Here is a 16,377-nt window from a genome sequence, read left to right as displayed (position 1 = left end):
GACATAAGACATAGAAAACAGGTACCCAGGGGCACCTGGGTGGCTTAGTCATTAAGCGCCTACCAGGGTCCTGGGACTGGGCCCCACATAGGGCTCCCTGCTCAGAGGGAAGCCTGCTTTTGCTTCTCCCTCGCCCATTCCCCTTTCTTGTGTTCCCTCGCTCACTGTGTCTCTCTCTGTGAAAGAAAGAAAGAAAGAAAGAAAGAAAGAAAGAAAGAAAGAAAGAAAGAAGAAAGAAAGAGCGAGCAGGCAAGCGAGAGAGAGGGAGGGAGGGAAGAAGGAAGAAAGAAAACAGGTACCCAAATGGCACATATAAATCCTACTGTATCAAAGATGAAGCGAACTTTAAATGGATTAAACATTCCATTCAAAAGGCAGAGGCAGACAAAAGGAATACGAACAGATTAGGAAAAAATCTAACATCAATTCAAAGACACAGATAGGGAACAAAAGGTCACAAAAGACATACCATGCAAATGGTAACACAGACCTGCAGTGTCTATAGTAATAATGGGCAAAACAGAATTAAAGCAAACATTGTTCCAGCATGACAACAAGAGAGCTCCAGAGACTCACTCCCTCAGGAAAATGAATAAAATTTGTAAAAATCAACTATTTTAATTCTCTAGAAATTATCCTAAGGGCATAGAGCAAATGAAGAAAGATCTATTCAGTAATACTAAATTCAGTAAGAAAGGCTGAAATCTGTGGTGTCTTAACCAAGACCCCTCACTCGCTCCTCCTTCCCCACTCAGTAGGACGGAAACCCTAGCCCTCATTGGCACAGCTAAGAATATAAGGCTCTCAACTTACCCAGCTCCCAGGTGGAGAGATACTTTTCTGGGAGGGGTAGGACAACAATATTTCTCACCTTGCCCCAGTACATGCTGCTGAAACTAAGTTTTGGGCAACTGTAGCTGAGAGGAGTAGGTGGGATCCGTCTTCTGTCCAGCAACCACTCACAGGACAGAGGCACTACATGGGTGTGAAATCGTCCTTGCCTTAGCTTTAAAATGGTCGCTCAGTGCTGGCAGAAGCAAGGCAAGGAGACCTAAAGCTATGGCCCCTATCTCATCTCACACTTAGCTCCTAATGTGCGGTGGTAAGCAGAGAAAAGTGCAACACTATCCCCACCTCCAGTTACAGAGCGAGTACAGAGATTTCGCCTGCAGGGAGAAGCTAGCTGTGCTTAAAACAGCTCTTAATCTCCTCCCAAAGGAACTGATTTCATTTTCAACAAATCATGAAGAAGATCAAGCCAAGGGATCAGTGAAAAACAGTGCGGTTGTGGTGAAAGGCAATTTGGAGTAGACTGGTAGATTCACAGGGGAAAGGGACAACTGGGAGGCTCCCTTGTGGGGACAGAATAAATCTTAAACATTGACCTAAGGAACTATTACTTCAAAGGAGCCTATATTTGACTGAATTGGTCTGAGGAGGAATTTATGCCTCCTGAAGAACTGGAATTAGCAGAATCTAGTATCTGGGTGTGGACGTGGAAAGATATGGTCAAAAGGAATCCTACCAAAGCCACTGGCATCCCAGATTGACTGTGGGAATGCCCACGGCTCTGTCCTGTGAGAGTTAACACCAGAGGCTTCACACTTTGTGTGTGGCGCCTTTTGTGGGGAGGAGGTAGATATCACTAAAATAAGCTAGCCAGTCAGTGAAAAAATTAACCAACACCATTAATGACATTTTGGGAAATGTACTCAGCTGATACAATATATATTCTAAAATGCCTAGTTTTCAACCTTAAAAATGATGAAACATGAAAAGAAGTGGGCAACAGAAACTGCACGTTAAAGTGACCAGTTACCAGATTTAACAGAATAATTAATTCCAAATTGCTGTTATCAATGTGTTCAAAAACTAAGGAAAGTATGACTAAAGAAGTCAAGGAAGGTATGATGACAATGTGATATCAAATAGAGAGTATCAAAAAAGAGACTGAAATTTTAAAAAGAACAAAATAAAAATTCTGGAGTTAGAAACTACAAAAACAAATAGATAAATAATTATCACTGGGGGGAATCAACAGTAGATTTGAAATGGCAGGAAAAAAATTTAAAAACTGAAGATAGAGATAATGCCATCTGAAGAACAGAGAGAAAATAAAGAAAACTAAATAGAGTCTCATACATATATGGTGCATTATTAAATGCACTAACACATGTGTAATAAATCACTAGAAGGAGAAGACAGAGAGAAAATAAAAGAAAAATTGTTTAATAACTGAGGTGGCTGAGAGCAAAGCTCAACTGAGCCATGGAAGTTATTCCAGAAGATAACGTGAATCCATAGAAACAAATAAACCAAAAATGATAAATAACAAGGCCACTGTAATAAAAATTATCAACGTGTCCTTTCTGTTATGGGCTGAATTGTATCCTCCCTTAAATTTCATATGTTAAAGCCGTAACCTCTAATATTCTCACAGTGTGATTGTCTTTGGAAACAGGGCCTTTAAAAGGTGCACTAGGCTAAAATGTAGCCATTAAAGTGGGCACTAATTCATTCTGACTCGTGTGCTTACAAGAGGAAATATGGACACACAAGAGACTCCAGGGCCATGCACATCAGAGAAGAGATGTGAGGGCACAGCAAGAATGTGGCCATCTGTAAGCCGAGGAGAGAGGCCTCAGAAGAAACCCAATCTGCCAACACCTTGATCTTGCACGTCTAGCCTCCAGAAATGTGAAAAAAATAAGTTTCTGTTGTTTAAGCCACTGGGTCTCTGGTATTTTGTTATAGGAACCCTAACAAACTAGTACACTGTCCTTTCTTCTTTCATCTTTCTTAAGATCACAAAAATTACACAAAATGAAAAAAAGAAATACCCAAAAATGTTAGTACCATTACAGATTATTGTAACATCATTGATACAATATGTCTGACAAAAATACCACAGAAAAGGGGGAACTGGAATAGAGCTATATAAGAGGAACATAAAAATGAAAAGGCAACCTATCGAATGAGAGAAAATATTTGCAAATCATATAACAGATAAAGGATTAATATCCAAAATCGATAAAAAACTCATATAACTTAAAAGCAAAAACAAAACAAAACAAAAAAACAAAAAACAACCCATAAAAGATCCAATTAAAAAATGACCAGAGGATACGAACAGACATTTTTCCAAAAAAGACATATAGATGGCCAACATGTATATGGAAACATGTTGAACTTCCATACTCATCAGGGAAATGCCTTTCAAAATCAGGGTGAGATGTCACCTCATAACTGTCAGAATGGCTATTATTAAAAACAAAACAAAAAACACCAACCAACCAGACAAGAGATAATAATGTTGTGATGATCTAGAGAAAGGGGACACTGGCACGTGGTTGGTGGGAATTGGTAGGAATGTAAAATGGTGCAGCCACTATGGAAAACAGTAGGGAGGCTCCTCCAAAAATTAAAACTAGAATCATCATGTGGTCCAGCACTTCCACTTCGGGTTTTTATCCAATGAAATTGAAATCCAGATCTCGAAAAGGTATCTTTACTCTCATGGTCATTTCAGCATTGTTCACAAGAGCCAAGATATGAAAACAATCCAAAGAACCCAAATGTTCATCGACAGATCAATGAGTGAGGCAAATGTAGTGAATATATTACTAGTCGGCTTTAAAAAAGAAGGAAATCCTACAATATGTGACAACATATTCAGAACTTGGGGACATTATGCTAAGTGAAAAAAGCCAGTCTCAGAAGGACAAATACTGTATGATCCCATTTATATGAGCTATCGAAAATAGTCAAACTCAAAAAGCAGAGAATAGAACAGTGGTTGCTAGGAAGTGGTTATAGGATGAAATGGAGAGTTGTTATATAAGGTTTCAGTTATGCAAGATAAATAAGTCCTACAGATGTGATATACAAGAGGGTTAACAATATGCTACTGTGCGCTTAAACATCTGTTAAGAGGGTAAGTCTCATGTAAAGCACTCTTTCCACCAAAAAAAAAAAAGTAACACAAGAAAACTTTTGGAAGTGTCAGATATGTTTACTACCTTAATTGTGGTGATAGTATTATAAGTTGCATGCATATGTCCAAACTCATCAAATTGTATACATTAAATTAATACTTCAGCATTTTATTTTCATCTCAAATCTGTGTTGTTGTTGTTAATCCTCAAGATGCACAAATGCATGGTTAATGTATAGTTTTAATTAATCGTGATGCCGTAAGTTAAAATGCATGTTCTGCTTGAACTGATATTTCACTTACAGAAATTAACAGATGGAATAAAATTAGAAGTAAAAAAGTCTATTAATTATATATTTTTAAAAATTAAAATATTAGTATATCTCAACATACAGAAAGCGCATAGACAAAATTCATAAATTTAGTATGATCAGTCTTAGCTTTAAATAGATCAAATAGCATTTTAAGAAAAATTGATTTCTCTTAATTATTTGTTCTGTTTTATCTATAATGTTCATAAATTTATTGTAATATAAACACATAAAACTTCTCCTCAAAAAGGTTCATTTTGGAAAAAAAGTATTCACCTTAAGACTGGATACGACTAATAGCAAACAAATTATATGAAAATGTTATATTAACATACCTGAAGTCCCCAGCAGTATGGAAGGGATTTTTAACATTCACATTAATTTCTTTCCATTTATAACATGGAGATTTACAACGTATAATTTCCTAAAGTAAAAAAAAAAAAAAAACAATAAGTCTATATGTAAGTAATGAAAAAGAATAACCTAAATTATTACAAACTTAAAGCACCTAAAAAACAGTACACTGAAATATTACAGGGACATTAATTCATGTAATTCCCCTTGTCCCACAAATATCGTACTGCAAAAATCTAGGTGGGAAGGACAGAAATAGATTTTACCACATCACTGAATTATTGTCACAACAGTGTCTCTTAAGTTGGTTTCCCTAAAATGGCTTTTGTTAATGACTGAGCATGATTTCACATTTGAAAATTAATTAGTCATACCTATACCTAACACATATGACATAAGGAAGAAGCAGGGTGTATGTATGTGCACATGCATACCTCTGTGAATGAATAAATTTCTGTGTAGGATTGTGGCATGCCTGGGTTTATAATGTGGTGGCTACACTGACATTATTTGTACTGTACAAATAATGCACAAATATAAAATTAAAACTTTGAATTACCTGAAGGACTTTCATGGAAAATAAGATTCCAGGAATTCTACATTTTTAGACTGGTCATGTTATTATCTTTTTCTATTTCTCCATTATTATCCAGCCCACTGGACACTAAAACCATGAGCAGCCAGATGGAAAAGTAAACAGACTGCATGAGCTTGAGGTGTCAGCTTTTTTGCCTGAGAACCATGTAAATGGCAAACTAAAATCATCCATGTCTAGAGATACATATGGTAAAGCAATGTTTCATTTTGGAGAATTCCTGAGAGAAGATTGGGAAGTGTAAGAATTTATTATTCAAGAGGAAATCTGAAGATCACGACACACATCTCAATGATTATCACATGTCTACTTCCTGTTCTAGGTGTCTGTACCAGTCTGCCCATATGAGCAACTTAATGCTCTCCTCATACAACTGGCCATTACTGGAGTAATGCCACTACACACCACAAATTCTTTATAATCCATGTGGAAATCTGGTGACATAACAAGTTTACTTCTTCTTTACCATACATCCATGGTATAATATTTAGACAAGATAACAGCTACAAAAAGTCAATGATAGCAATAGCACAACCATTTTATAGAGAGTTAAAAATCCTTTCCCCCATCTTTTGAGATATAAACAGAATTCTATCTGGAATGTTATCACCTCTCAGTAAATGCCAGTCTTAGCATTATCTTTATAGAATGAATGGATTTGATCCACAGGAAACTCAAGATAAATTGATGAATGTTCCTTTCAGAAAAGAGAAACATTTTCTTTGCTGCATAAACCACCAACCCTAAATTCAAACAAAAACATAGACAGAAGCCCAGGGACAGTTTTACCTTACATCACAAATCTCCACAGCAGAGGGGAATGTAAATTGCTATGTGTATAGTGAATGACTCCATTATGAAAACAACAGATATAATCCTAAAAATCTGACTTTAAAAGGAACACTCAATACAAGCAAGTTCTCTTATAAAATTGAAGAATTAATTCTACAGAAAGAGTATCAGAGCAAGAATATCAGAGACGCAGAAGGCAAGAACTGTGCAAATGTAATTATGTGCACATGTGTCTGTACACAGAATTTCAAACAACAGGAGCGATACAGAGAGAACACTTGGAGGAACAGCTGTGCTTGGGACATTCCAAGGCCTGAGAAAAGAATGAGACACACAAAATAGGTAAAATCTACTTACAATGGCTTTAAAATTGAGGACTTCACCCTTAAGAGCAAAAGTCATCGTAGTGCCTCCTATTGCGTACTTAGGTTTTGAAATTAATAGCAGTGAAGCTTCAGCAGGACGAAGGAAGCGACTGGTGAATTTCAGAGTGATATTAATTTGGTTTCTATTTAGTAAAAAAGAAAAGAGGAAATCGCTTACTGAAAAAGACACAACAGTTAACTCTTCAGCGTAGATCACATGCCCAGGGCCTACACTCTGCAATATACTCACTTCTATAATAAAATGGAAGGCCTCTGCAGATTTCAGCAACCATACAATCCAGTTATTGTTATCCGTTAAAACATCTTGATCCGATCTGTAAAACCTACAGTTCCCTTCAAATGTACATATAATTTACCAAGTAATAGATTTCCAGTTAGCTGCAGGAAATCATGTGGGTATTTTTGTGTGAAATTCATAGGACATTCTGTGCTACTGTTTAGATGAACTCTTAATCATATCACTGGTTTTTGGATTTTATTTTGTTTTTGTCACATAGAGAAAAAAAATGAGCAAGACTAAGAATTCAAAAAAATAAAGCTACGGTTGAAAGTAAAATTTAAATCTGGAATCAAAATAATGGTATATAAGTAACAGGATTTTTGAGAGAAACACATAAATAAAAGAAGGAAAACAGAAAGCCACATCCATCTCTCTTAAACTTCAACTTTCTAGTCTAAAACACAGTAAAATGGTAAGAGGTCTATGGACTCGGAGGAGATTTCACCCACCCATTTGTAGGGGAATGTCTACACCATGGCATCCTGGCAACTTGGCATGCCATACCTAGGGCACAGAGACAAGACTTAACTGTCCTGGCAGAAAGCTTGTGATCCTCCCCTAACAGAAGAGCACAGAGGCACATGCAGAGCTACTACAAGAACCTTTCTCGCTTGCCTCCCCACCTCCCCTGGGAGGGTATCATCAGTTTCTCGGTATCTCCTATGTTCTCTCCCTTCAAGGAGAGTTACAGGCTATAAAACTGCTTAGCTGTAGCACAACATTGGCTGTCTGCAACACGCTGTCTTACCAGGCATAATGCATTCATCAACAAAAGCTCTTTTGTTGTGGTATTAGCCTGCATGAGGGACATAGGGATCAGGCCCTTTTGATAACTTTTGTTTTCACTGTGTATTAAGTAATACAGTCCTCGAATTTAAAAATAAATGGGCTCAGTGTTTCTTAACTGGCTAAATCTTTCAGCCTTGCCTTGCCTTGACACAGCTGTGGGTGAAAAATCATGGGGAAATTTTACCTTTGCTTTTGCTCTGGCTTTTAGTCCTTTGTGCAAACTACCACCTACTGCCTTCTCTTAGGATGCTTGTGTTTGGAAATGGAGATGGGAATAGATTCTCTCAGTGTCCAACTTTGACTTAACTTCCCCCAAATCCTTGTGGAATTAATGTTGAATGGGTAAGTCTATGGAGCAGCAAAAAGTAAAGGACTTTAAAAGAATTAAGGACTTCCAAAATCAAGAGAAATATTCATAAAATTGCTTTTTAGGGAAAAGTACAACTCCCAGGTACCAGGAATGGGGATGATTTTTACTCAGATATGTCATCACTAATCTCAGTTTGCAAAGGGATATTTTGTTGGTCATTACGAAAAGCTCATAGACTTGGATTTAATTAAGAACAAAGAATATTTGACCTTGAGATCTTTTTCAGGGTATACAGGCTCAAATTCTGTGTTAGGATACCTGTGAGTGACTTAAGATTTTTCTAGATATTCTAAAATTCATCATTAGATCAAGCCATTCATTCAATCATTCATTCATTCAATTGATATTTAGAGAATTTATAATGTTCCAAGGACTGTTTTAAATTTGGGGATAGAGGGCGCGTGGGTGGGACAGTGGGTTAAGGCCTCTGCCTTCAGCTCAGGTCATGAACTCAGAGTCCTGGAATGGAGCCCCGCATCAGGCTCTCTACTCAGTGGAGAGCCTGCTTCTTCCTCTCTCTCTCTGCCTGTCTCTCTGCCTACCAAATAAATAAAATCTTAAATAAATAAATTAGGGGATAGCGTGATTAGAAAAAAACCCACAGTATACCTGATCTCCTGGATCTTACGTTCTACAGGGTGTGGCAAACATTAATTATGTCATCACAAAATAAATGTGGAAATTACAAATTATGCATGTGCTAGGAAATGGTATGAGAACATCTAACAGGGAGTGTGGTATAGTCTGAAGGGTCAGGGGGTGGGATATGAAGGATGAGAACGAGTTAACCAGAATGAGCAGGGGAGGAAAGAAGTAGCCAAGGCCTCTGGTAGGAAGAATTAAGTGTTTGAAGAACTTACCAAAGGCCAGTGGTGCTGAAGCTTAGAGAGCAAGAGTGTTAGTGATCCAATACAGCCAAAAGCCAGCTATGAAAGGCCACATGTTGAGATAGTCATCCTTTATCTTAATGGTAATGGGAAGCTATGGGAATATTTTAAGCAGAGGAGTGATATAAGCAAATTTTTTAAAAGATTTTATTAATTTACCTGACACAGAGAAAGAGATAGTGAGAGAGAGAGAGAGAGAGAGAGAGATAGAACAAGGTGGGGGAGTGGCAGGCAAACAGGCAGAGGGAGAGAGAGAGAAAAGGCTCCCCACCAATCACCGATGCTGATGTGGTCCATCCCAGGATCCCAGGATCATGATCTGAGCCGAAGGCAGCCGCTTAACTGACTGAGACACCCAGGTACTCCAATGTAAACAAATCTGCATTTTAAAGGAATTGTTGCCATTCGAAGATAGAGGATGGACTGCAGAGAAACCTTTCAGTAGTCTATTGTGGCAGTGTAGTTTAAAGATGAAGGTACATTAAACTTGATGTGGAATAGGTGGTAAAAATAAAAGATGTCAAATTTAAGATACATTTGGTAAAATCAATAGGACTTGCTAACAGATTGGATCTCCCCGGAAGCTGATTTTAAAAAGGTCTATGAGAATGACCACAATCTAAATAACATGCACTTAATAAATGAATGTATAGACCTATACTTAAATCCTATGAAACACAATTTAAAATAAAATATCCTCTTTATGAGATCAATGGCTGGTTTTAGGACCATGAAGATTTGAGCCTCTCTTGAGTATAGATGTTCCTTTTGAAATTCTGTAGTTATATTGAGGTATGTAAATGACAGGGATTCCTTCTTGAATATGTTAGAAAGTTCAGAATCAAATGGGTGGTCCACTTAGGTAAATGTCTTAGGTCTCTAAAAATGTGTATAATTATAGGCTTCATCTTAATTTTCTTCCTTTTTTCTTTTTGTGTCAATTTCCTCCCTCTCAGTAAAAAAAGAATATCTTGATATTATATATCTCTTGTAAGATACTTTAACTTGGCTTTTGGAAAAGATGGAGAATAATTTATAACATATCAGTCAATGTCAGTGCCCATATGGCTCAATGAGAATAATGATTTAAAAAAAAAAAAAACAAACAAACAGAGGGGCGCCTGGGTGGCTCAGTGGGTTAAGCCTCTGCCTTCGGCTCAGGTCATGGTCTCAGCATCCTGGGATCGAGCCCCATATCGGGCTTTCTGCTCAGCAGGGAGCCTGCTTCCCCCCTCTCTCTCTGCCTGCCTCTCTGCCTACTTGTGATCTCTCTCTCTGTGTCAAATAAATAAATAAAATCTTAAAAAAAAAAAAAAAAACAGAATGTTCTTCCAAAAGTATACTTTAACTTTTATGCAGTAACTCTATGGTTGTAGCTAAATTTAAGCATCAAATTAGATGCAAAAGTAAATATGCTTGTTTACATATGGATATAGCTGTTTAATCCTACCTACATAAATGATATTGCTTGGAATTTGAATCCACATCTGCCAGAAAGAGCCATTATTAATCATGATTTAGACTGACTTTAAGGATGTTGTACACACAGATAATTATATAATATCTGATAATGATAATGCTGCTGTTTTTTTTTTAAGAAAACAAAACATTTTCTGAACTCTTATTTGTAAAAACAAAAGACTATGAGATTACTTAGTCTAGCTAAAAAGATTTTTAAAGAACCATCAAATAATAGTATTCAAGCCTACAAAATAAAATACATCTAAAAAAGGAAATAATTACTTTCCATATGTTGAGAATTAAGCATTGTCTCTCTGGAAACACATCCATGGTTAACACAAGAATATTTAAGTGCTTTTTTCCATTTTACTCTAGTTCTATACACACAACATAAATAAAACAATTACCCAATTATATCCTCATTGTGGATTTGTTTGTAGGACACTCTGCTAGACTGTAAACACTGGTGGGTAGTGTTAATATATTTTCATCTATGACTCACCAGAGCTTCGAATTGGAATGGGGGGTGCAAATACTTATTGCTTCCTATATGTTTCAGTTACAGTATTAAATGTTTTGCCTATATAATTAAATTTATTACTGACAAAACTTTGGGTAAATATTTCAATCCTCATTTTCTTTTTTTATTTCTTATTTATGAGAGAGAGAGAGAGAGAAAGAGAGAAAGGAGGAGGAGCAGAGGGAAAGGGACAAGCAGACTCCACACTGAGAAGGGAGACAGACATAAACCTTAATCTCACAATCCTGAGATCATGATCTGAGACAAAACCAAGAGTCGGATGCTTAACCAACTGAGCCACCCAGGTGTCCAACCCTCATTTTCTAAGTAAGAAAAATGAGGTTGGATCATAGAATCTGTACATGACAGTATCAAAGCCCAGCATTTAATTGTTAAATGACATAACAGTAGGGTTCTAGACCACAATGGCTGCTGAAGCTCAGGTTTATCACCTAAGAGAAATCCCATTAAAATTATAAGAAAGATTTTTTAAAAAGCTGCTAGTTAGAAGAAGCTATCAATGAGCATCTGAACACAGGTTAGTAAAGGAAAAGAAGTGGGCCTGTAGACTACTGGACAGGGCATTTCTAGAAATGCCCACTTGCATGGAGGGCAAGATGGGGTTCAGACAACTTCATGGTCTTCAAGGCCAGTGCACAATGCTGGGCAACTGGGCCTAAAATGTTTTTCACCCTAAGGTAGAGGTTTTTCTGTGTGTATCCACAGAAAAACAATATAGTATTCTGTTGCCATGTTATTACATATGGGATTGAGCCCCACATTAGGCTGTCTGCTCAGTGGGGAATCTGCTTCTTTCCCTCCCTCTGCTTCTTCCCCTGCTCATGCTATCTCTCTCTCTCTCTCTCTCTCAAGTCAATAAATAAAATCTTTTTTAAAAAGTCCAGTAATGACATTCTTCAGTTGGTCTGGAAAGCAATCAATCCAATTAATAGGAGAAGGCAAAGTGCTCTAGAAAAGGTATACTTGAAGGAAAGAGACTTCAAGGAGTGTATGCACTTTAGAATTTATTGATTTTCTCAACTTAAAAAAGGAGTCAAAAGATATGTTTTATACTGGTGGTACAAGAAACATTTATAAAATGGATTTTCACTCTTGGAAATGTAGTTAGTAGAAGATAAAAATAGTGATGTTTGGAGAAAGGGCAATAAATCTGGAGAAGTAAGTAAACTAGACATTAGATATTATAGCTATACATCAGCAGATTATTTCTTAAGTTGATACAACATAAATACTGGCAAAGATAATATAGATTATTTCAATATTGGAGGTAACCACTGGAAGAACTAAAATGAGACATAAATGAAGGAGTGAAAAGTAGGTGGCTCATGAAGTGGATTTCTAGAGACAGATTTGAGTCAAAGCCACATTTTATTGCATGCCAAGGGTTTGTATGCATGTGATACACACACACACACACACAAATATGTACAGGCGTCAATTGAATAAAAGTGCCAGCCAATGGATTTAGATTGGTTGATGGTGAATTAGCGCTTTACCATTTAATAGCAGGGAAAATTGGGCAAATGATTTAATGTCTCTTCTCAATGTTTTCTTTCAGAAATGAGGACATTAATATGGCTCTTAGGATGATTAAATATGAAAAGGTATAAAAAGTGCATGTTATATAGATTTTTTACATAGCAAATGTTTCATAAGCATTAAGTTGTTTCAATATTTACGTATAAATATCCTATATTTATAGATAATACATAAAATTATATAATATTGTATAATTTGTATATATCTAAATAGGCATATGCTATAATAAATATACTTGTGCATATGCAAAGACTAGAAAGAAATGAACTGATGAATTAACTGTTTATCTGATGGAGTTCTAGGTGATTTTGTTTCTTCTTTATACTTATCTGTAACAAATTTTCAACAATGTAGAGGTTTCACATTTATAATAAAATGGTAAATGTTAATCTTGTTAACTGAAATGTAATTTTAAGCTAAAATATCAGGGGTTTAGTGTGGTTGTTAAGAAATATTTCCATTTATGGGGCACCTGGGTGGCTCAGTGGGTTAAGCCACTGCCTTCGGCTCAGGTCATGATCTCAGGGCCCTGGGATCAAGTCCCGCATCGGGCTCCCTGCTCAGCAGGGAGCCTGCTTCCCTCTCTCTCTCTCTGCCTGCCTCTCTGTCTACTGTGATCTCTCTCTGTCAAATAAATAAATAAAATCTTTAAAAAAAAAAAACAAAGAAATATTTCCACTTAATGAGAGCTTTGAAATACTGGAAGAGGCTACTGGGTTTATGAATAAGAAAAAAAAAGACAAAGTGAAATCTAAATGCTTTTCACTGTATCAACCTCTTTGAAAGGCAGAGAACAGATTTCAATTATCGAAGTCCTGTGGGAAGAAAAATGGGACTGTGACAATGTTCAAATGAACCCGTATTACTAAAGTTGTGTTTTATAACAGACATGTAATAAGTATAACTTAGAAATGGTTGGGTTGTTTTTATAAAGAGTTTTATTCCAATCATTTAATTTATAATATAGAAAAAGGGGAGTGGAAAATTGTATTCCTCACACTCAGTTCAATCTGGATACAGTACCAACCATGAATATTCAGAATTTATAAATTATATACTTCTTAGTGTGGAGCAGTAACTGAAGAAAACAAACACAGTCTAATGACACAAGCCAAGGGCACCGTTAAATCTGGGTTTCTTGGTACTTTAAATGCAATTAAAATGGCCTTTATTTCCAATTATTTCTGTGTTTGATATGATAGAAGTAATAATAATTACAATATGAAAAGCAACTCGAGTTAACATATAGTTAAAAATCAAAAAGATAACTGGGGTAACTTTAGTAGTTACAATCTGTCACTTTGCACTGGGAAAAATAATTGAATGCAAAGACAATGACTAAAATTCAAGTTGGCTGAAGTCATTTAGTGGTTATTAAATTTGTATACCCTTGTGATATTAATATGGCTGTTCTCTTATCATCCTTGTAATAAGAATATTACAAGGATGTTAGGATTTTGTAATAAGAATATTTCCCATCATTAAAACCAATGATATATCTAATAGGATTTGTTGATCTGGAAAGAGTCATATATTATGCTCATGTTTAATTTCTCAAGACCATTTTCCAGGGGTTTCATTTGTACTTTATTTTTGAAAGTAGGATGGTAGTAGAAACATTAAACAAAAGCATCATGACAACAGAATCAGATAGAAATCAAACTTTAAAGAAAATCACTATAATCTCGGAGAGTGTGTGTGTGTGTATATGTGTATGCTTATACTTATCTATGCATCTATCCACACATATAAACACAATGACAGTGAAGGGATAGGGAAAAATGGCAACAGTGAGGGTATCTTTGAGGTAAGATTATCAGTCTTTCACTTTTTTTGTTCTTTGTACTTCTATAGTTTCTAAACTTTCTGCAATGAGCACATTGCTCAGAAACAACCATATATAACATATAAACAAAATTATATATACTAGTTATATATATATGATATATACAACCTATATAAAATATAGATAAGTAATATAAATATATATAACAGATACAGATAGATAGATAGATGTAAATTTAGCACACACTGGTTTAAGTTTCCTACAGGAAACCGAACTATGGTACATGAACAAACAACTTATAGTTTAATCTCTATGGGCCATATGCATGCAAAATAAACTAAAATTAAAAGCATATGTAATAAGTAACTGTTTTATGTTGCTAAAATTGTTTTAACAAAGTTGGTGAGGAATCTCAGCAACATATACATAATCTATCTATGTCAGAGTGATAATCTTTTCATTATACGTATACCAGTTAAAAACAAATCCAGGCCATTCTTTTATAATTATAATACACATTAAATATCTAGGGTTGATATTTTCAGTGAAATAAAAAAAGAAAAAAAAACACTTACTTTGGAGATATTGTCACAATGTTCCCTGTTTGGGAAAGAGAGAAGTCAGACGCATCTTTTCCAACAATTACAGCATTATATACTAAGCTTTTCAAGCTTGGATTCTTCAGTAGAATCTATATTGAAGAAGAGAGTATGCATAAGATCATGAATTTTAAAAATATATAATTTAGCACTTATTTTCATCAAAGCAAATTACACATTTTAATCATGCAAATATTCCTAATATGCACTAACTGGAGGAAAGCAGACTTTGTATTTAAAGATTATATATATATATATATATATATATATATATATATATTTCAGCAGAAGAGGCAAGGAGAAGGAGTTTTCAAGCTTTCAAGCAAGCAAATGACAGATGTAAAAACACCTGATTATCAAAGATTTAAAACCCAAAGTTAGCAACTTGGATTTTATTCTTACTGCAAAGGAAAATCTTTAGAGAATTTTAAACAGAGAATTTATATAGTCCAATTTACAAAAAGATTATTCAGGCTGCTCAGTGTAGAAAGAATTATAAGGAGTGTACATTTAAAAACAGATGCCCAGGCTGAAATTGAAGGTGGCCTTGAGTCGAAGCAGTAATATAATAAAGGGGCTGACTGTCCCTTTCTGATGCCAAGATAGGGAAGGTATGTGAGGACAAGTTACTTCATTTTTAGAGAGAATATTTCATGAAAACTGAATATCCAAGTGTTTATGTAGAATATAATGTGGATTCAAAACAAACAAACAAAAAACCAAACACACTGGAAAGACTCCAGGTTATCATGGAAAGTACTGACTCAGAGGAGGAAGATGACATGGGGGAAATGCATGACTGGCCAAATTAGAGTGACAACAAGGTGAGTGCAATTTACGCAACCCAGGAAGTACAGTCACAGATACCTGGAGAGTTAACAACACGGTGTGTCATAATAGTGACTTATAGTGATTATGGTGATTTGTACACAAAATGGTAGATTTGTTAAAGATTAAATAACTAGGGGCACCTGGGTAGCTCAGTCAGTTAAGTGTTCAACTCTAGGTTTTGGCTCAGGTTGTGATCTTAGGATCATGAGATCAAGCCCTGTGTCAGGCTCCACACTCAGCGTGGGGTGTGCTTGAGATTCTCTGCCTCTCCCCATCTATCTGCCCCTCCCCCAGCTCACACATGCTCCCTCTCTCTGCTAAGATTTAAATAAATAAATAAATAAATAATTAGATTAACTAGTTTTATGTTTCGAAGATAATTTTTGGTAACTACCAAGGCAAGTATGTTGTTGCTGAAGAGTTTCTTCTGTCTTTGGTTACACCAAGGAACTGGGGTTCTCATGTTGCTTACCTACTTATACATATCAGTTATAAGGGGGCAAAACCAACCCAGTATGTTATTTTTTATTTATGTATATATGTATGAATTTGAAGTATTAATGAACAGACCAAGTAATTTTAAGTTCCATAGAACTAATTTCTGTTTTCTGAAAGGAAATATAGAAAATTGTGAGGATTATCTGTGAACTGTTACGGATTTTTAGTCCTGGAACTTCCCTAACCAGCCCTGAGATCTTAAGGTAGCCACTCATTCTCATTATGTCATATCCTATATATGAGCCACTGGGCTATCTCACTTGTGGTCAGATTATTCCACCCAGGATTTCGTGTTTCGGTGGTAAGTGGTAAACGGGGACAAAGGAACTCTGCTCAAGGGGAGGAAAGCAAGATTTGGAGCCTCAATTCCCCCTGTGCACCTTTTGCAAGAATACCTTATCTTTCACTATTCAATAGTTGTCTT

At 35.9% G+C, this 16,377-nt stretch overlaps 1 protein-coding gene across 1 annotated transcript in view; it reads right to left on the bottom strand.

Moving 5' to 3' along the window:
• The window catches only part of CFAP47 (cilia and flagella associated protein 47), a 529,980-nt gene that overhangs the window by 257,891 nt on the left and 255,712 nt on the right, over window positions 1–16,377 (bottom strand). The window contains exons 38-40 of the mRNA XM_045089444.1: window positions 14,601–14,716; window positions 6,344–6,494; window positions 4,581–4,669 (exon numbers count right to left, since the gene is read on the bottom strand). Of these exons, the coding sequence (XP_044945379.1) occupies window positions 4,581–4,669; window positions 6,344–6,494; window positions 14,601–14,716 (356 nt within the window). The remainder of the gene's footprint in view (window positions 1–4,580; window positions 4,670–6,343; window positions 6,495–14,600; window positions 14,717–16,377) is intronic.

Source organism: Mustela putorius, unplaced genomic scaffold, assembly GCF_011764305.1.
Source record: "Mustela putorius furo isolate JIRA1106 unplaced genomic scaffold, ASM1176430v1.1 tig00003836_pilon_pilon_pilon, whole genome shotgun sequence".
Lineage (NCBI taxonomy): Eukaryota > Metazoa > Chordata > Mammalia > Carnivora > Mustelidae > Mustela > Mustela putorius.
Note: the sequence above shows the minus strand (reverse complement) of the source record. Positions and strands in the feature narration are given on the sequence as shown.